General features: G+C 50.3%; 1 protein-coding gene across 12 annotated transcripts in view; it reads right to left on the bottom strand.

Annotated features, from left to right (window-relative positions):
- Lrrfip1 (LRR binding FLII interacting protein 1) overlaps positions 1-20,937 on the bottom strand; it is a 134,269-nt gene that overhangs the window by 61,628 nt on the left and 51,704 nt on the right. For 10 of the 12 annotated variants that reach the window (XM_005361700.2, XM_026786529.1, XM_005361701.2 and 7 more), the window contains exon 2: positions 2,247-2,333. In XM_005361700.2, coding sequence (XP_005361757.1) covers positions 2,247-2,333 — 87 coding nt within the window. Of the gene's footprint in view, positions 1-2,246; positions 2,334-17,677; positions 17,932-20,937 lie in introns of those variants that run through there. The other 2 variants (XM_013351740.2, XM_026786528.1) reach the window with 1 other exon arrangement.

Raw genomic sequence — 20,937 nt, forward strand, 5'->3', positions numbered from 1 at the left:
AAGACTGACAGAAGGACTAGGAGAGAACCAGGGAAAACTGACAGTGGATGAACTTAAGCAGGGCATAGCGATCACAGGGTGCAGCTCCCACAGGGCTCCTGGCTCGGCAGATAACTGGAGCCACCATCTGTAACTGGGATGCATCTAAGGAGTAGCAGCCCCCAGCCTCGGAACGACCTCCATCCCCATCACACTATCCTGTGGCTCCCACGGTCAATGGGAAGGAATATCTAGTGGGGCCCTGCACACAGCAGTCCACAAAAGCCTACTGAGTGAGAACAAAGATTTCGGAAAAAAAGATACCTGGCAGTCTGAGAAACAACTGCGACTTGGTCATTAAAAAAAAGAAATCAATTCAATTCCAAATAAACTATCCGGTATGTATGCCAAATCAGGTGAGCCCAGGAGCTCTAGCTGGGATGGTCCCTTGCATGCTGCCAGCACAGAGGTGCAGCGCAGGACAGGGACCTACAATGCGGAGGTGGTCTTTTCCAATTCTTCACTTGTGGGGCTAGACATTTGTCTCCGCAGAACTTCCTGAAAGTGCTCCCTGGTGTGAGCATCCTGACAGGTGTTCACCGGGTTCTGATTCCTCCGAGGCTCACATCACCCTTGGCCGCAAGACTAGGGGTGGGAGGCACTTCAGTCAACTCGAAGGCCTGGCAATCACAGTTCTTCTGGGAAAAGGCCTGAATAATTAACACACACACACACACACACACACACACACACACACACACAGAGAACTGCCTATTTTTTTTATTTTAAAAAGATAAACCTGCTTATAAAAGAGACAGATAGATATTGGATGGATACCAACCCCTGCTTCTTCAGAGAACTAAGAAAAAAATTATTAAACACACACACACAAAAGTACCAACTTCTAAATAGAAGGGAAGACAGTGTGCCACCTTCCAATACTGGTTAAATTCTCTGCTCATAGCTTAGCATACAGGAGAAGCTTGTCAAGGTTACTTCCTGATCACCACAGAAGAGGGTGAGGTCCCCTCACGGTGGTAACTGCCCTGTCCCTTGCCCTCCCGCCGGTACCCCTTTTGCTGAGCCATTAGGCTGGGGCTCCCAGCACTGTGTGGCCACCCCCACACCGTCTGGAAGTTTCCTTCCCCAAATCAAGTCTGGCCACACCCCTCTTCTGTTGGCATATTTCTTTCTAGGGTGGCAAAGTTCCCAGGCAGGGAGGGACAGTGAACATCACAGTCTGGTGGTCCAGCTGTCCTTACAAAGCACATGACAGGCCTTTTGGGCCCGGTTGGGAAGGTGGAGGACTCGTGCCACAGTCTGCAGAGAAACAGGAAAGGAGAATTTCCATCTGAAACTGCACAGTGGTGAACATCGGCTGGGCTCCCAGAGCAAAACCAGAGCCTGCAGAGGAAGGGACCACTCCAGCGTTGACTTCTCACGCATTTGAGCCGTCCTAATGGACACGCCCTGCAGTGTGGGGCTGGAGCGGATGCTCCCCGATGGGTTCATTCCCTGAGTGGGCAAGGCTGTGCAGAAGCCAGCGCCCTAACACAGTTAAAGAGCCCACATGCTGGCTGTTGGTTTTAAAAACAGCAGATAGAAGCCAGGCAGTGGTGGCACTCTGCCTTTCATCCCAGCACTCGGGTGGTAGAGGCAGGCAGATCTCTGTGAGTTCAAGGCCAACCTGGTCTACAAGAGCTAGATCCAGGACAGGCTCCAAAGCTACAGAGAAACCCTGTCTTGAAAAAACAAAACAAACAACAACAACAACAAAAACGCAGACAGAATGATAAAGGGGTTTGGGCACCTCTGACCCCCTGCAATTGTTCCCATGGCTACTTATCCATAGTACTCACCTATTTTTTTCTATCACTATATAAGCCTTGGGAGGAAAATTTTTTTTAAGTGAAAGACACTGGTCAATTAAATTAAAAAAAAAAAAGAATCACTCTGTTATTTTCTGGTTCTAACTGAGAGGATCCAGAGCCAGTTCTCTCCAGTCCTTCGAAGGCAGAAAACTGGCCTGGAACCTCACTACCGAAGGGCAAGCTCACGGGCTCCCCCCCCCCCTGCCCCGGTTGGGCAAGCATGCCTGGCATCCGTGCTATGCACGCTCAGGGCCAACCCGGAACAAACCACAGGGGCACACACATTCCAAGCAGGAGTGATACAAAGGTAACAGGGAAGGGAGCAGGTGCTCTGACCTCACGGTCCTAGCACACCTCAGAGAAAGCCAACCACGAGCCTCCCACAGCCTCTGTTACCTCTTTCTGCTGCCGCTCCAGCTCCTTCATGCGGATCTCTCGAGCCTCAGCGCGGGCTGCACGCTTCGCTGCAAGCCTGGCCTCCGCCTGTAACAGACCCAGAAACCTTATTAGAGAACAGACCAGGCACCTTCCGGGTACATAGTTAATGACACTGTACAGAGAAAATCTTGTTTAGGGCTTAACAAGCACACAGTGGCAATTCGCGGATGCTCTCGAGTGGCAGGGTTTTCTGGAACGGGATGAATGGTAGCTCTGAGTCCAGGAGCTCCTCCTCCATTATCAGTTAGCTGGGGGTCCACCGAAGTCTAAAAACTTTACATGGAAATTTACAGAAACAAATAATTCCTGTGTTTTTAAAACCCTGCAGAGCTGATCAAATGCATGCACTGTTTTGTTCACTCTTGCTCAAACTTTGAGCCCCTTTGTCTGGAGTTTCCATGTCTTATGCACGATTTGTCTGTTGGTCACCACCACACCCACTCCAGCAACAGCTGGCTCTTGTGTTGGGGTCACCCCCATTTCACTTAGCAAAGCCCCCAAAGCACGTGAGTGGTGATTCCGACAGCTTCCATATGCCCCAAAAGAGCCTAGAAATACTTCCTTTTAGTAAAGGGGTGAAAGTTCCTGACTCAAAGAGGAAAGGAAAATCCTACGCTAAGATCGCCATGGCCTACAGAATTGCTGTTGTCTTACTGTGCTCAGTTTAGAAATAGTTATGTCATAGGTATGAATGCAGGAGAAACGCAGTCCAACAGAGTTTGGCATCACCGAGGACAGGAGGGTGACTGTTGAACCCTCACTAAATGCCAGGTGGGTGGGTACTGTACGTTCTAGGACTCATGGTAGAGCCTGGCAGGCATGCAGGGCTCCAGTCTGGTGCCCTCACTGATCCACTCCGAGACTCCTGCTCAGCCCCTCTTGGTCTCCCCTTATACCCTATGAATCCCCTCCCCTCTGTGGTGAGGGGAGCTGGGGTTCTCCCAAGGTGACCAAGGACACCGTGGAGGGCTCTGGATAGTAGAGTCAGTCTTTGTATTAAAAGCTCTTCCTCTAACAATCTTTAGGCCCCTGGCAGAACAGCCATCAGAACACAGCTGACTATGCCGACCAAAGGGTTACAGATGGCATTTTGACCTGGATGCATGACTATGGACCATGTGAATGCTCTTATCTCATGCAACCCGGAAGCCAGGGAGGTAAAAGGCAGAATGTTCCAAAATGCAGGCTCTCTGGTGACAAGCCCCGCCTTCTTGGCAGGTAAGTTCCCTTGAATGGTCAATAATTCTTCCACCCACAGCTCTGGAGTTTTGTAATATTTTACTGTTCCCTGGGTCATTTTAATACAGCACTTTCTGGACCCAGATAGCTGTTGGGGCCAGGCAGGAGCTAGAGCCTATGCACATTTGGCTTTCTGAGCTGCGTACTCCCACTAAGGAGATATAGGAGAAAGGTCCTGGTGGCTGACCTGAATACCACCTCCCTGACCACAAACACACACACACACACACACACACACACACACACACACACACACACACACGGCAGAAGACAAACTGATCCTTCCTTTCCCCTTCCCTCAGTTGTGGACTATTACTTTAACTATGTAAAGATGTATTACATTTTTACATTGGTTTATGTTGTGGAATATTTAACTATGTAAAGGCGTGTTACATTTGCTTATGCTGTATTTGTTTAATTGTGTAAAGATGTGTTGCTGTTTTACCTTGCCTGCCTAAGGAACCTGATTGGTCTAATAAACAGTCAAACAGCCAATAGCTAGGCAGTAATGGGATAGGCAGGGCTGGCGGCCAGAGAGAATAAATAGGAGGAGGAATCTAGCATTGAAAAGAGAAGGAAGAAGGAAGAGGGAGACTCCTGAGACCAGCCAGATATAGAGGAAGCAGAAAAGTAGGATGTACAGAATGAAAGAAAAGTAAAAACTCCTGGGGCAAAATGTAGATGAAGAGAAACAGGTTAAATTAAGTTATAAGATCTAGCAAGAAAGGAGTCTAAGCTAAGGCCAACATTCATAACTAATATTAAATCTCTGTGTCTTTATTTGGGAGCTGGTTAGTGGCCCAAAAGAAAGCCTGTTCTCCCTATTATTTTTTCACTTTTGATTTTTTTGAAAAGACAAGGTCTTGCTATCTACATAGCCAAGGCCAGCCTCAAATTCACCATCCTCCTGCCTCAGTCGTCCTACCTTCTGCCATGCTAGGATTTCAGGAGCTCATCACCATGCCTGGCCCTGATTTCTTTCGATTCTAATGTAAGTTAACTACTAAGTTGAATCGCAAGGGGTTTCCTGTCAGCTTCCAAGGACTCGACTCTGTAACAGATTTTGCTTGTGTGGTCCCTTATTAGTCCAAGACCACGTCTTTCAAATCAAAGGGCATCCAATAGGACAAGCTGGGGCTGGGGCTGGGGCTGGGGCTGAGGCTAAGGCCGGGGCTGGGGCTGAGGCCGGGGCTGGGGCTGAGCCCGGGGCTGCGGCTGGGGCTGAGGCCGGGGCTGGGGCTGAGGCTGGGGCTGGAGTACAGAGGTGAAGTGTTGCCCCATCATGGTTGTAATCAGACATCTGGCACTTGATGTCATTTTAAAGGTTCCACACCAACCACATATCCTAAATGGGTACTTGTCTGTAAGAATAACCTAGGGCTGGAGGGGAAGGGTCAAGAAGGGTCTTTACATTCAGAACCTACCCTTGGGTGAAGAGGCACACAGCCCTGGGCATGTGGGTTCCTTTCTAAGAAGGCAGAGACTAGGCAAGAGCTTTGACAACAGTATTAGTCCATCGGCTTGGACAAGGAGGAACAGGGAAGGGTTTTTGGAAAGAGCAAGAAGACAGATGCACCAGATGGGGCAGAAGGAGAGAGGAATATAGTCGACAGAATTCTAGAAAGGCCTACCACTCTAGGAGGGTCCCCAGAACTCTGCTGCCTCTGCCTGGATGAATGCCCTGGATGCTGGCACCTGCAGTCTTCTCCCCTTGAGTGTGTATGTGAGGAGTTGTAAGCACGATACCGTCATTCCTGTCACCACACAACATTAGACGGCAGATGAAGGGCTTTCGGTCAGCTGACCTTGAGTTGAGCAAAAAGAACGTGCTTGGTGGTCTCAGACGAGGCCTCTAAGAGGGTTTAGGGAAGTCTTTTGCTGGCCTTCAGAAAGCTGGATGCCATACAAGAGAGGCCTGTGAGGGGATCCCAAGAGCTATGAATAGCCCACAGGTGACAGCGAGTAGGAAGAGGGGCCACCATCCTATGACCTCCAAGAAAGTTAAGGTTCTGGAACCACAAATGAGCTCAGAGGTACAGAAGGACCTAGCTTGGCTAACTGCTGTTGATAGCCTGTTAGACCTGAGCATAGGTTCCAGCAAAGCGAGGGCCCACACACCTGACTCCAGAGCTGCAGCATCACAGATGAACGCTGTTCTAAGTGTCTTTGAGTAATTATTATACACCAACAGATGACCTTGCTTCTGAGATGACATTTGCCCTTCCTTGTTGTCCTCCACTAAGTTGGGGATGTTGGGTACCTCACACACTTTCCATGCCAGGATGCCTGGCTAGTCCCTCATCTCTTCTGAATTAATTCTTAGCACTGGGCCAAAGTCCCTAAACGGGTTCCACACATTTGAGCTTGTAGGACCTGTCACAGAATCTCCACATGGGACACAGTTCTCACTGTGCTCCATTTTAGCCTAACATACTCAGTCCTTGAGGGCAGTCATGCTGAAAATCTATATAGCTACCAGTCCTGCCCTGAGAAGTCTAGGCCTGGGCTGACAATGGAGCCACATGAATGAAGACTGTTAAGTACCAGCTATTCCTGATATCAGGATTTAGAAGATTAGTTTGTAATTCAGTACAGCTTCAGGTCCTTGTAAGCTCTACCATTCATGACACCCACGGCTCTTACATCGGTCACATGACTTGTGGGGAGACAGAGCCTCACAGTAGAGGAAGTGATGGCAATCATCTTGTTTCCTAGAACCTGCCCAACCAAACATCAGTAGACAGAGGAGCCAAACACCGACACAGATCCAAGCCCTCCCCGTGACTGTGCATGCCTTCATGAGACAAATCCTACACCAAAAGAATCAGCCGGTGCTTCGGCGGCATGCTTCCTCCTCTTCAGACACACTGCCAAGAACAGCAACACACAGACAGGAGCTGGAGGATGATGGTCGTGCATATGGTCCCTGCGGGGTCACCAGGGAAGGCTGGATGTGACCAAGTTGTGAAATGAACTGACGTACAAAGCAGCCAAGGTCCACCATGTGGCACCCAGGCTCAAGGTTCATTCCCTGGGCACAGTGCAAAGCCCAGGCCCGTCCTCGATGTGCCAACTGCCCAGGTGGTTCTTGAGGTCAGCTGCCTTGGGCGGGTACGCCAGGGGTATGCCTTCCTGGATAGCTGCTTTGCCAAAATACAAAACCATTGTGTGAGGTCACAGGCAGATTTGAAATTCTCCAAGTACATCCTTACGCTTGCTGTCCTGAGCTGGTCGAGAACTAGGGATAGTTTCCTGAGGAGCGCCTGCTGCCTCTCCTCCAGAAGCCTGGTCCACCAGGGCCTCACAAGACCCCTCTATGTTGGTACTTGCCTAAGGGCAGCGACATCCCTATATATGGGAATACCTGTAGGCCCTGAGATATTTGACCATTTTCAGTAGGTAGGAGGTAGGGAAGGAAGTTGGAGGGGACCAAACCCCAAACCCATGCTCACTGATGCCAGAAAGCAAACTCAGTTTGGCTGGTTGCTCTAGAAACTGTCCAGGTGTAGGCCCACCTTGGCTCCTTCTCTTGCTTCATGAGCAGGGCACCGAGGTAGGGGGGTGTCAGGAACAGGCTTCGGTCACAAGCCACAGGCTTGCTAGCTTCTTGGGAATTCCCATAGCTGTTGGTTCAGGATGTGTTTCCTCTCCCCTGCTGTGGTCCATGGCTGGAGCTCCCCTAGCTGCTCTGGGCCCAGGCCTGGGTTCTATAAGCAGATTTTATAGGCTAGGCTTTTAAAATAGACGCACTCCTTGGGGTGGGAACAGTTGGAAATGTCCCATAGATCACCAAAGTTGCCTATGACAATTCCACAAAGCTGATCCTGACTCCGGATTCCCCTTTACACCCCATAAATCATATTCAAACCCAAGGGTACGCCTACCTAGATGAGACATACAATCCAAGAACACATCCACCCTAGTGACACATACAATCCATGGACACACCCATCATGGGTGAGACACACACGTCCAATTACACACCCACCCTGGGTAAGAAGGATTGCAAGGAGAGCCACTGAGAAGCACAAGTCTGACCCAGTGCTTCAGGTTTCCCACCTACTGTCCCCAGTGCCACCCCTACAGCTTGATGCAGGGTCCCTTGGCCAAGAGTCCAGTTCACTGGCCAGCGACAGAAATCATTTCTACTGAAATTCCTTTTGTGGGTCATACAGTTGTATGTGTGACAGCCCCGAGGACAGGCTGGCAAAGGCTTCAGAGAGCTGTTTGAGAAGTCAGTGGGATGTCTTGCCTATCAGTAAAGTATGCACCGGGGTGTCAATGAGTAACCTCTCTGGCCCATACAACTGTTCCTGAAGTTGCTGCCTCGAGTCCTTCTGGCCACAAAAGACTAGACACCTAATCTGCAGAGTATGCTCAGACAAGGCGGATCTATGGGGAGCTGACCCCTCACTTTCAGGGTATACCACCTTCAGGGTGTCCCTCAACACCCAGGCTCTGCTCCTGCCAGTTCTGAGCCTTTTCTGACACTCATGCCTAGCAGGCAAAGTATGCATGTCAGACCCTCTCACCCTCTGGTCATGGTACTGACACCAAAGAGTCTTAGAGTCGACAGAAAAACTGGAAGGATTTCACATATGGGTCACAGCTCTAAGGAAGTTCTTGAGAAAGGGGATTGAGACAGTTCTGGTCTCAGGTCACTTCCTCCACCACACTGAGGAAGCCTTGCGCCTACAAAGCCAGCTCCCACCCCTGAATCTGCAGGCAGACTCACTGCACAGGGTCCGTATGCAGCTCAGTCCTGCAATGCGCCTGGAAGCGGGATGCAACATTCTCTAACTTTCCAGAACTCCAACAGAGCCAAGAGAGAGACCTCTGGGTTGCAGAGAGACACACGAGGAGCCCCAGGGACACCACTACCTCCTTGGTCTGCCTCCTCAGATGCCACCTGGAAATGATGCTCCATGGGCTGCTTAGATGTAAAGATGCCGCGAATGGGAGGAAGTGTCCATGCTAATGATGCATTTACCGAAGCTTCGAGGCTTTAGAATTGAGCAGAACCGGTGGCATTTATATCAGGGCATAGTTCATCATCATGACATCACTAATCTAAGCCATTTCAGGAAATGTCTAAGGATGCAAAGTTCCCTCGTGTGAGTGCAACACGAGTACCGCGCTGCTGAGGCCAAAAGCGGCACCAAAAGAAGCTGCCTTGGTTTAGACAGAAGCAGAGGCCTCTGTCCTGGTGTGATCCGTTCCCGAGAGAAGGAACAAAAATCTGATGCGGGAGCTTGGAAATCCTGGTGTGCATCCACCCACACCCATGTTAGCATGGCTGACACACACATGGTGGTTTCCAGACTGGGGTGGAGGTTGCGGAGGGACAGAATCCCTTTCCTGAGTTGCCTTGGTTACAGGAAGTAGCAACAGCTACCAACTTTTGTTTCTACGGAAACCCCCACAGCTTATATTCGGCAGATTCTAAAAACAGTTTGCTATTGAGTGCAGCCGAGGGAATGCACGGTGGAACAGGAAAGGGCAGGCACTAGCTGGGCACCTCTGCAACAGTGCCCATGGCTGACCTCTGCTCCATGGACCCACTGCCCATGTCTCTTGGTTAATACTTGTATCTCATCCCATGCTTTAAAGATGTGTTATCTTTCCAAAACCTTTCGCGCTGTCTGTCCCACAAGGCCCCCAGGAGCAAGGGGTTCTTTATGGCTGTAACTGTGAGTCAGGACACAGTAGGGCTACTGCAGTCAGTGCAAAGGGGCACTGGGGATGCTGAGGAATCACGGCCTTCAGGGTGAGGCCAGGCTGACCAGTCTGTCATCTTGCTTTCTGACAGGACCACATCGGGAAGAGCCTGTCATTGGCTACTCAGGCAGGTTGCAAGAGCAAGGTGGAATTTATAGAGACCAAACACATCCAACAGTACACAGTTCAAACAACACCACTACCCTGTGAATGATGCCAGTATGGAGAGGGAGGGAAATGCTCCGGGTGTGGTGACACGCACCCCTAACAGTAGCTCTTGGGGGTTGAATCAAATGGATCAAGAGTTCAAGGCCAGTCTGGGCTAGGTGCGACCCTGTCCCACAAAACAAGAAAACAGGAGCAGAATGAAAGTTTGAAAAGAGTATATATACCAGGCTCTGCTCAGTACTTCCTCAGGGTCCAGAGGCCACCTCAGAATGGCTGACCACAGACAGCAAGATCAAGTACGGCATTAGGGGTCTCAGTATGACACACCCAAGTCAGTCTGCATCTACAGAGATGAGGTCAGCCCCAGATCTACGGAAACATCTAACATCCTGAGGTGGGTATTTCTCTATCAAACACACAGTGCTACAAACTAAGTTTACTTTGCGTGTGTGTGTGTGTGTGTGTGATCCAGAGGTAACCTTCAGTGTCTTCCCCAGTCACTGTTTTAATACAGGGTCTCTCACTGAGCTTGGGGCTCACCAGTTTGACCAGACGAGCTGGCCGGCAAGCTCTGGGGACCCTTCCCAGCATTGGTATTACAAGTGTGCCATGCTGCCGGGCGATGGTGGCGCACGCCTTTAATCCCAGCACTCAGGAGGCAGAGGCAGGCGGATCTCTGTGAGTTCGAGACCAGCATGACTAGCTCTGGCTTCCAGAGCTAGTTCCAGGACAGGCTCCAAAGCCACAGAGAAACCCTGTCTCAAAAACAAACAAACAAACAAACAAACAAAAAAACAAGTGCGCCATGCCAAACTTTTACTTGGATATAGGGACTCCAAACTCAGGCCCTTGTGCTTAGGCTATAAGCACTTTACTGTGTCCCTGAGCACAGTTTGATGACACTCAGCCACATGGGCCACACCTGCTCTGGTGGGTCTCAGAGCTCAGGCCACAAGACCAATGGGGCCCAGGTTCCCCAGCACCCTGGAAGGGTTGTAGGGCATAGAGTGAAAGGCTGATGTTCAACTTCTTTTGTATAATTTCTTAAAAAAAAACTATCAAAATTAACTAAGATGATTATCTAAAATGATCTGTCAATGAAGAATCAGTTACTTTGTTGCTCCTAGCTAGACCCACAGGCTCCAAGGAGGAGCTCCACTGCTCTGTGCTTGAGGGACAAAGAGCATCCCAGGGATGCTCAAGGCTGAGTTGAGTATTCACCTGGGAGCAGAGTTCCCAGGGGGAGGTGGGGAGGGAGGCTGCAGATCTGACTTCGGGTGTGAGATCTGCCACAGTTCCAGGACACAGCTTGGTAACTGAGTTACAAACATCTTCTCCACCTCAGAATAAGAACTAGGCTACACCGTCTCTCAGAGAAACAGGCTTCTTCAGGACCAGGATGCTTGCCCAACACACATGTCATCCTAGGTCATATCTGGTACTAAAGGGAGCTGAGGACAATTCATACCACACTGGCAACCCCGAAGTCAAAACTGAGGACTTGCAGGGCTGACAGATGAGGACCACTTCTCTTCAGGAACCTCGTCTGGGCTCCGTCCCCTCACCTCTGTGTGTTGCCGTCTAGACTGTTCCCTGAAATCCACTCCTAAGGTTTCCGCAGTTGTTAACACTGTTCTTTCGAAGAACAAGTCTGAAAACTGCAGACCCCAGACACAGAACAGCTTGTAACAACTCGTGGCAGAATTCTGCCCACCAGGCAGAACAGCTGCGGTCTTAGTCAAGTTAGCTGTGCTTGTCTGTGAGATCCAGCTGAGAGTTGACATTCCTTAATGGGGAGGGGGGTAGGAGAGTCACTGGAGATTCCTACCTCTCCTTCTGGGCCCGTGTGTGCAGTTTTGTCTTAATTGCACGTGGTTGGGGTGGCGGTGGGGGTGGGGGTTGGGAGGGTGGTCTCAGGAGGTACTAGACAACACAGGCCAGAGAAGGTTCATCTAAAGGGGCTCCGCCTACGTGGCGTTGGAGAAGCCATCGTGCATGCTGGGTAGGTAAAAAGATTTTCCAAGGTAGCTGCTTTGGAGTCAGCCAAATTCCTTCATCTCTACAAGTAAATGCTTTGGTTTTCAAGGTTGAACATCAGTGAGATGGGTACTTTGATTTGTGGATGGGACCTTGGACCTTGGATGGAACGTTGTTAACACCTCCTTAGGCAGGGAATTCTCAACAACACAACCCTTCTCGGATTCAATCAACATTCCTGGAAACAACCCTGGAAGAAGTCACATTTTTCTAATCAATGGCCCTGTCAATCTGGGAAGAGGTGGAGATGGTGTCACACAAGCTACAAACTAAAGGTTTGAATCACAGTGGTGCGTGACAGGCATAAGCTTGGAGTGTAAGTCAGCAGTGCTTGTGGGCATGAGCCAAGGCCCTGAGTTCAAGACTCACGAGTAACATCGAAAATGTCGGCATACCTCGAAGAAGCGAAAAGCAGAGCTTTCTACCAATCTTCCATTTCCACTCTTCTCTGTCTTATTTAGAAAAAGTAAGTCGACTCAACATCCTCTCATGTGAAAATTACCAGACACAGAAAAGGGTAGTAAATTGGGTGTGGTATCACATGCCCATAACCCCAGCATTTCGGAGCCAGAAGTCAGCTGCCTAAAACCTATGTCAAAACGGAGTGTGTGGGGTGCGGGGGTACTGGAGTGATGACACCCCAAGGCTGTCAAGAGACGCTTATGGCTGAAGTGAGAGGAGCTGCAGTGGAGGCAGCCGGCTGTATATTTGATCCCTGCCAGGAGAGCCTGAAGCAGTATACGGTGGCGCCACAGTCAGCTTGAGTTCCAAGTAAGCTAACCTGGGGTCTGACTGTTTCCCCACGTGTCCGTGGGGGCTCATCAAGACTTTCAGGGCCCCATTTGCTCTTTATCTGTAAATCAGAGATAATTGTCTAGTCCTATGAGGTAAAGGCTAACATCATCTACATAAACCTCGCCAAGCTGATTCAGCAGGGGCCTGATAAATTTAGCTACCTTGACTACTTAGGAAGTGTCTTCTGTGACAGCTACTGAAGGGGGGGGGCAGGGGGGGACATGAACACAGTTCACACCAAGTTCAGCAGCGCAAGACAAACACCCTAGCCCAAGGGAGGTTACACTGAGGGAGGGTGAACTTTCGCTCACACCTCACACCCACTCCTAACCCTGCTTCCTCTAGAAAAATCTTCCTGTCCCCCCTCCACCTCCACACACACACACATGGATCAGAACCAACACTGTGGGCCAAATATGGTGGCCTTTACCTGCAATGCAACCCCCAGCGCTCAGGAGGTGAAACAGGAGAAGTCTGGCCCACATACTAAAAACCCGTGCCCAAATCAGTAAAACAAAATACAAACGGGGGGTCAGCAAGATGGGTCAGTGCGTAGAGACACTTGGCATGAAAGCCCGGAGACACGAGTTCAATCCCTGGAACCGCGTGAAGGTGGAAGCCAAGACTAACGTTACAGAGTTGTTCTCTGGCTTCTATACATCTGCTGTGGCACACGCACCCATTCCCCTCCGATAAAATAATAATAAAAATCACACACACACGCACATGCGCACACACACACAGAGCTGGGGAGAGAGATGGCTCAGCGGTTATGGGCACTTGTTGATAAACCTTGAGGACTAGAGTTCAGATCCCAGCACCCACATTAGGCTGGCAGGGCGAGGAGACCCTCACAATCGTGGTAACTACAGCTCCAAGGGATCCAAGCTCCTCTTCAGACATCCTTTACTCATGTGTGCAATGCACACACCCATACATGTATAAAAAGTCAGCCTGGTCTACAAGAGCTAGTTCCAGGACAGGCTCCAAAACCACAGAGAAACCCAAAAACAAAAAAAAAAAAAAAAAAAAAAAAAAAAAAAAAAAAAAAAAAAAAAAAAAAAAAAAAGAAAGAAACTGCTACTTTGAAGCAAAAATATCTCCATTGGACAAGTGACAGCGTTAAAAAGAAACTCTCCTTCCAGTAACTTCAGGTGAGTTATTTCTTTATTATACTTTAGATCCATCCAAGGGAAACCAACCTGTCTTAAGGTGGAACACACAGTAGCACAGCACGGCAGCTGGGTGTGGCTTAGTTGGTTTTTGGTGTTGTCTCTAACTTTATTGGTGGTTCTGGAATTTGCTCCCGAGGCAAGTAACTGTGGCAATGGTTAGCAATCACTAGGCAATTCTGAATTAATTCTAGGGTGTATTCACACTAATGTTTGACCTAATTTGGGAGAAGGAAGTCGGTTCACGTAACTATATCTACTGTCCCAACACCGTAAGTCTATCTTAAGAAAGAAAGCTTCCTTTAAAACACAAACTGGAACTGGAGGCCTCCAGTAAAAGCAATCAGGTACTAAAGGCACTCCCTGACCACCACCACACACATCCCCCCCCCCCCCCACACACACACACCTTCCTGAAACTGCAAGAAAAGGCCTCTGGGCTCTAAGGTTAATCCTTTAAATTGAATGGAATTTTGGGAACTCTGGCATCTGAGTAACCAGTCACAAACAGCTCCTCCGGTCTGAGTCACAAGCTGTCCCTGCGGTTCATTGCCTTTTGAAGAGCGAATACTTGGTACCAAGGCCTGGCCAGGTTCTGCCCGACTAACCGACTAGGAATCTCACTCCAAGCAGGTTACATGCCAGTCAGTCAACTGTGCTGAGACTTGGCCACCACAACTAAACCAGTTTCCTGCTCTCCTTGGTAGTAGGCGGCGACTGAACCCTAAGCCTTCTGCAGTTTGCAAAGGAGGCTTCCGTTATGAGGGCTGTTCTGCTAAACAGAAACTAACCGAGAGAAAAAGGGAAATTGAGTCTCCACTGTCACCCAGGGATACTACAAGTAAAGATATTTGTTTCCATCGTAGTTCCTGACCTTTATTACTGCATTTTGGGGTCTCCTGTACTGGGAAAGTTTGGGCTCAGGAGTTGATATTGGAATGGCCTGGTGGCCATAGCCTCTGACAGGGATGAGCCTGGCTCCAGCAGTGACAGGGGAGCAGCTGATCTGTGCCCTGGTCAGCAAGTAGGATGGGAGCAGGTGACCCAGATCTGCTGCAGGGCTTTCAAGGCCCCTAGGCTTCCCAAGCCAGGAAGCAGATGAATTCAGTGTTTCAGAGCCAACCTACATCTGCCTGGGTGGTGGCTGAGAGGGGCCTTTCCAGGGAAGGAGGGAGGAAGAGAGAGAGAGAGCGAGAGAGAGCTCGAAAGCGTGCTTGGGACACACACACACACACACACACACACACACACACACACACAAGTAATAAGTCAGGCTACAAAATGGAACAAATGGCTTAGAGCTACAACTCAAAAGAAAAGAACTTACTATTTTTTTAGGTCTATTGTTTTGTTTATTTATTTATCTTAACTACTCGGGGAAACAACACATTTAAAATGTCAGTCGATACCCCCAGTTCCCAAACCTGGGGGCTAAGATTCAGGTTTCCTGTGAGAGGGGCTCTATTTGACACAATGTCATCTACACAGTTCATGGTCGAGAACCCTGTGACTGAGTCACAAAACAAAAAATCTCCTGGTATTCTAAGTAAGTTTATGCTTTTTGTGGAGGGCTGCATTCATAGACAGCCTGCCTGTGGACCATGCCTGGTAGGGCCAACTTCTACCCCTCTATCAAAAGGTACGGACTGGCTCCTTTCAGGGTCAGTGCTCATTTGTGTGTGGAAAGAGGCCAGAGATGACATAACCTCAGCAATACACAGAAGTTACGGAAGTTTAAAGAATGCCAGTTTGGGGCTGGAGAGATGGCTTGGTTGTTGAGAGCACTGGCTGCCCTTCCTAAGTACCTGGAGTTCGATTTCCAGCATCTGCATGGTGGCTTGCATCTGCCTATAACTCTGGTTCGGGGGATCTGAAGCCCTCTTCTGGAGCCAGGCATCCGTGCAGCCATAAAGAAAACTTTAGGAGTTTTCTGTTTAGAAACAGAGTCTGCCTATGCCCAGGCTGGCCTAGAACTGGAGTTCTTTCTGACCCAGCCTCTGAGTGACAGCATTGCAGGCACACTCTGCTCCAATCTTGTCATTTGTGACAGCTCTCTCTGGACTGAGGATGTCTCACCCTCTCTCTGTTTCCTTTTGTTCATTTTGTCCTTCACAACCGTTTAATCCTTCCCACTGGGAAGAACCCTGCTCCTATGAGCCAGGGACACTAACTATAGAACACAAAAACCATTCTGTAATGGTCACTGCTGGTCTCCAGTTACAAGCTCAACCCGGGGTCCGAGCAGCTGGGTGGCCCCCCTTCTAACACACCGGCCATTGTCATGCCCCTGCACACTTCCTGTCCGATGGGCCATTAGCCTCATAAACAGGGGCCACATTTTGTTTTTTTTGTTTTTTTGTTCTCCTGTACAAAGTTTCTGCTACTGTTTTGTAAACCTCTTAAAGAGTCCGAATTTCCTTCTAGAATATTCTAGGACCAAATATGTTCCAGAATTCAGCACTGTTAGATTTTAGTAGGGTAAGAGGAGGCATTGACCATATTCTATTAGGTAGCAGTCCATCAAATGCCTGGAAGGGGCTTTAGAGCAATGCATGAAGGTTACATTACATCAAGGAGAGAAAGAAATACTAAAAATAGCGTCGCCTAGGACAGGGCAGGGCTCATTGCTAGATGAATTCTGCCGTAATCTTACATATAAACATTCACTCACTCTCTAGTGCTCTGTGTTTCCTGGATTCTGGAAGGGAGGGTGGGCCTCGATCAGACCAATGAGCACTTGGAAGAGGACCTGGTTCCAGCCTCCTTCTGCTGGGCAGTATCTTGCCTGGGTACCCTACAGGCTCCAAGTATTGAGTAGCGGGACTTGTGCCTGGTGTCTGGGAATTGGTGGGGGAGTCCCCACCTCTTGGGCCTTTCCCTGCCTTCCTTACATGCTGTTCTCAGTGTTTAGCTGTTTAGTCTTCTCTTTGCCCAGGACTCTGGCACTTGGTTCCTGTACATTAGCACAAGCCCAGGGCTGACTTCCTCCCCTTTCTTGCCTTCTATGGTGTGCCTGGGCCTCTTTTCTGAAACCACGGTCTCAGAAGCTTTCCCTCCTCCCTTATCTCAAGACTGGCCTGAAGAGGGTTCCAAAGTGGCCCCGCAGGTTCCTTCCCTAGGCCCACAGTTGACAGAATAGTTCCAAAAACACAAATTACTGCCAAAGCTTAAGTGTGGAGCGGGGGGGGGGTAGGGAAGTGGGGGGGGGGACACTAAGACACACAGGACAGTTCTCAGCTAGGACCTAACTTTTCCAGTCTATCATTGGTATCAAAATTTACACCTTCCCAGTCAAACAAAGCATCCTCATTGTGACTATCCCACAGACAACAATGCAGGATTAGTTCCTACCTGGTGAATGAGTGATTGGGACTCACAAAAACCTGACAAAGGGGGACCTTGGATCTCCTTATTTCTCTAGTACTAACTCCATAAAAATACATCGTTTCAAAGAGTACCTTTAGCTTTTAAAAATTCCCATTCATGAGCAACCACAGCAATGGGAGAGGTGGGAAGGTGGTGGCCTGAAAGCCCAGCAGTGGAGAGGTTGAAAGGGGGAGAATCCGGAGTTTAAAGCTAATCTGGGTTAGGTAGTCTGCTATAGTCTCGACTCCCAGCCCCCAAGTCAAAACCATAAGGTACAGGCGGGAACCGAAGATACCCAACCCCCTGGTGCCCAATTTTAAGGCCAAACTACTCCTTTCCCACCATGCCTCCACAAGTTAAGTTCGGGAAGGGAAACACCAGAGACTGACACCCGCCAAAGTGGATTTAGGTTCCTGGATCCTTGAGGGAGGTGTTCCTAAGGTCAAGAGCCTGCAAACCCTCCAAGTCACTCCAGAGAAGGTGGTGCCTCCGGATGAGGGCCCAGTTCCTGGGTGCTGTACTTTGTAAAATACCAAACCAGCAGTTCCGTGTGAAACGCTACACCACACTCAGATCTCAGATCTCGGCTGGATCCAGTCCAGAGCCAGTCAGCTGAGCAGAGCCTGCCTAGAGACCAGCACCAGGGGCGGAGGGTGAGACCACGCTCCTTTTCGTCCTTGAGAGAGGTGTAGGGACACAAAACTTTACAGAGCGCCACCTGCAGATATCTTGTTCTTAGCCAACCACCTGTCCTCAGGATTTTCTAGAGACTCCGGCAGAGCCCACCCGCCTCGGTTCCAGCAGGGTAGCAGCCTAAGAGCCTTCAGGGGACACAGCTCAGCGGGGGGAGGGGGGCACTGACAGGCACAGGACTGAACCGCGTGTTCCTCTTACCAGTCTTTGCGCTTCTGGGCTCAGACAGTCAATTTCCTGGTTTTGTGTGCCCGCCGGGCTGGTCATCTTGCCGGGGTACAGACCAACTTCCCAACCCGTGAGTTCGCGCCGCAGACCCGCTCAGTCGGAGGGCTCTTAGAGAGGCCACATTTCCGGACTCAGGACAGCCGTCCAGGCAGAAGCAGAACTCGCTATGATCCCCGCGGCGCACACGAAACCCGGACAGCCGGCTTCTTGGTTCCCTAGCTGGGGTGCGGCCGGTAGGGCGGGGCGCAGGTGGCCCCGGGCCGGGGGTGGGGGTGGCAAGAGAGGAGCCCCGGGCACACTCCGCCTGTTCCCCGCCTAACCCCGCCCCCACGCCCCACCCACCCTGTGCCTGCCACTCCTTCCTTCCCAGCCCCTTTCCCGCGCTCTTTCCAGGAGGTTTGCCCCTTTCTCCCCAGACCCACCCACCCGGGGGTCCGTCTGCCTTCCACGCTCCTTCAGCCCCATGCTCCCCCTTCAGCCGTTCGCTTCACCCACTACCCACGATGGCACTCCCAACCCAAGCCCTCCTTCCACGAGGTCCACCCGAATCCGCCCACCAGGGACCCCCCCCTCACGCTCCTCCTCCATGGTCCCGCCCATGCTCCTCCCTTTGCTCTGCCTCAGAAACTCCGGATCCGCCTTCCTCCCCACTCAGACTGCTCCTGACTAGCTGGCTGCGGTGCCATCAATTACCACCCAGTCCCTGCGGCTGACAAGAGAAAGGCGGAGGGGAATGACCCTAGGGACCCCACCCGCAACCACGCCCTGGCTGTCCCTCGGCTGAGTCAGCACGGGAGACTAGCCCAGGCCTTGAGAAGCGCGCCTTCCCTTGAGAAGACACGCGTGGCTTGAGATAGAACCACAGGGAATCACAGCGCACGAGCTTCTGCCCAAGCGTAGCTGCCCCCGCTGCAGCGGTCTTTCGAACCGGTTCAATTTTGGGAACCACAGAGCTACGGTCTCTGACAATCAAGACAGAAGAGAGCATGAGGCCCAGGTGACAGTCGCTATCCGGAGGATTTGGTATCTGGAGCCCTGCATCTGCACTATTCGGGCTTTGGTGCTGCTCTGACGGGCTGCGGGGAGAAACTGGTCTCCACGCAGGACAGTGACCCGACTCCTAGCACACATCTTCCACGTCCAGCGGGAGTGCCGCTGACTTAAAATTAACATCACGCAGATTCCAGTTTTGTGCCCTTGTGGACTGAAGCAACCCAAAGGTAACTGCACGGATTTCACCCTAAACCCATCCTGGCTGTGTATCTCCCTACGGCCCATGCAGAAGACCTGGGTGAAGTGTTTTCTCCACCATAGAAGGCCTTTTATAGGCTCAAAGGGAAAAGCAGCAGGAACCCTTGGCCTGGTTTTCTTTTCTGGAGTCACCAGAAAGATTCTGGAGAAGTCAGGGTCACATCTGAGCTTTATGGCTCCCTATTCTCAACTTGGCTGACAAACTTCTTGATAACGATGAACACATGTGTGCACTGGCCTGTGCGTGTGGATCAGCATCCTGACACCACGTCTCTGGGCAGTGCTTCTGGTGGGCCCAGAGAAGATGGGTTCTGAAAGCAGAAGAACCTGGCCAGAAAGGATGACAAGAGTTCAGAGAGCTAGGTTTAGGGATGAAGAGGAGTGGCTTATCAACAAACGGGCGTGGCTTATGGATGAAGGGGTGTGGCTTTGAGAATAAGTGCAAGTTGAAAGAGCGCACCAAACTTTGATGAAGCATCTCAGACGAGGAAAACTCCCCGCGAAAGAGAGGACTGGCTTCCAGTAACTGTCTCAATGTAACATTTTACAAACGCTGGTTTAAAGTTCTTGATTCCACAAAGTTCAAATAATTGGAGAGAATAGTTTTAGATAGCATTGTAACGGCAAAGGTTGGTGGCATTTATGTGGGATACCCGTAATTCTACTAGGACTAACTTTACAGGTGAGAGTGGGGGCCGGTTAATAACAGAGTTCTGCTAGTGCATTCTGATCCAGATAGACAGATAGATTCTAAGCTGGGACACCCACACCATTGTAGCCCAGGGGCAGGCTTTGTTTGTTTTGCCTGTCCGCAGACAATACCTGAAGATATTGGTTGCTGACGTCCAGAGCATTTCCCCAGCCCCCAAGGTATCCCTTGGCTTCTAACAAGCTCATAAACAAACTCCTTTGTCCAGGAGTCCAGCAAAGAAACACAGAACACTGTCTTTGCTGCCCTCCGAATCCTCCGGCAAGAACCCCACCCATCCATTGCTGCCTCCTCTTCCACTGCAGGAAGGAAGCTGGACCATAAATTAAGATGGCTGAGAATTGGACTGAGCCAGAGAGGTGAGGCAGACCTAAGAAAGGGAAAATCTGCAAGCCCCACCCTTGGCCCCCTCCCCAAAGCTATGGGAGGGAGTCAGGTGGTGAGACTGACTCCTAGGCTCAAGGAACACCACCAGCCGCAGAACAACAAAGTGCAGAGGCTCAGAGTTGTCTTCCGTTAATTCCATTAGCCTCTCTATCTTGCAAGGTCACAGTGAGGTAACGAATGTGAAAGGAATCTACTAACTCCTGGATGGTGTGTGTGTGGGGGGGTGAACATCCTGGATGGTGTGTGTGTGGGGGGGTGAACATCCTGGATGGTGTGTGTGGGGGGGGTGAACATCCTGGATGGTGTGTGTGTGTGTGGGGGGGGTGAACAAAAGTGACACTCAGTAGAATGGAATGTGTACCTCAACACAAAATTTTCACCCCAACAGAAGTGTCTTAGCAGAACAATAGAAAAGCTTTTGTCTTGAAGAAACTCAAGTCGCCTAAACACATGAACACATCGGACAAGAAGCCCCCTACACCTTTGAAAGTCTGAGAGGAGCCTCATCCACTGGGCTGACAAGCTGGTGGTATCAAAGGTCTTTTTCTTTTCTTTTCTTTTCTAAGATAGTCTCATGTAGCTGAGGTTGTCCTCAAACTCTGTACTCTCCTGTTCCCACCTCCGGAGTGCTGGGGTTACAGGGATGCGCCTCCGGATGTGCCTCCATGCCCTGTAGGGCCCAGGGGTTTATATAAAGAGCTGGAAGGTGTGTGATTCAATTCGGTTTTCTCCTTTTGGAAAACATGATCGATGGCCGGCCATTCCTAATAAGCTGGCTTTGCAGTTGTAGCCCTCTCCATATGGCCAGGCACTGACCCGTGAGCTCACAGATTTGTTGACACTATTTAAATACCGGATCTCTTTCTGAGAGCACACAGTGGCTTTG

The sequence above is a fragment of the Microtus ochrogaster genome, linkage group LG4, assembly GCF_000317375.1.
Source record: "Microtus ochrogaster isolate Prairie Vole_2 linkage group LG4, MicOch1.0, whole genome shotgun sequence".
NCBI lineage: Eukaryota > Metazoa > Chordata > Mammalia > Rodentia > Cricetidae > Microtus > Microtus ochrogaster.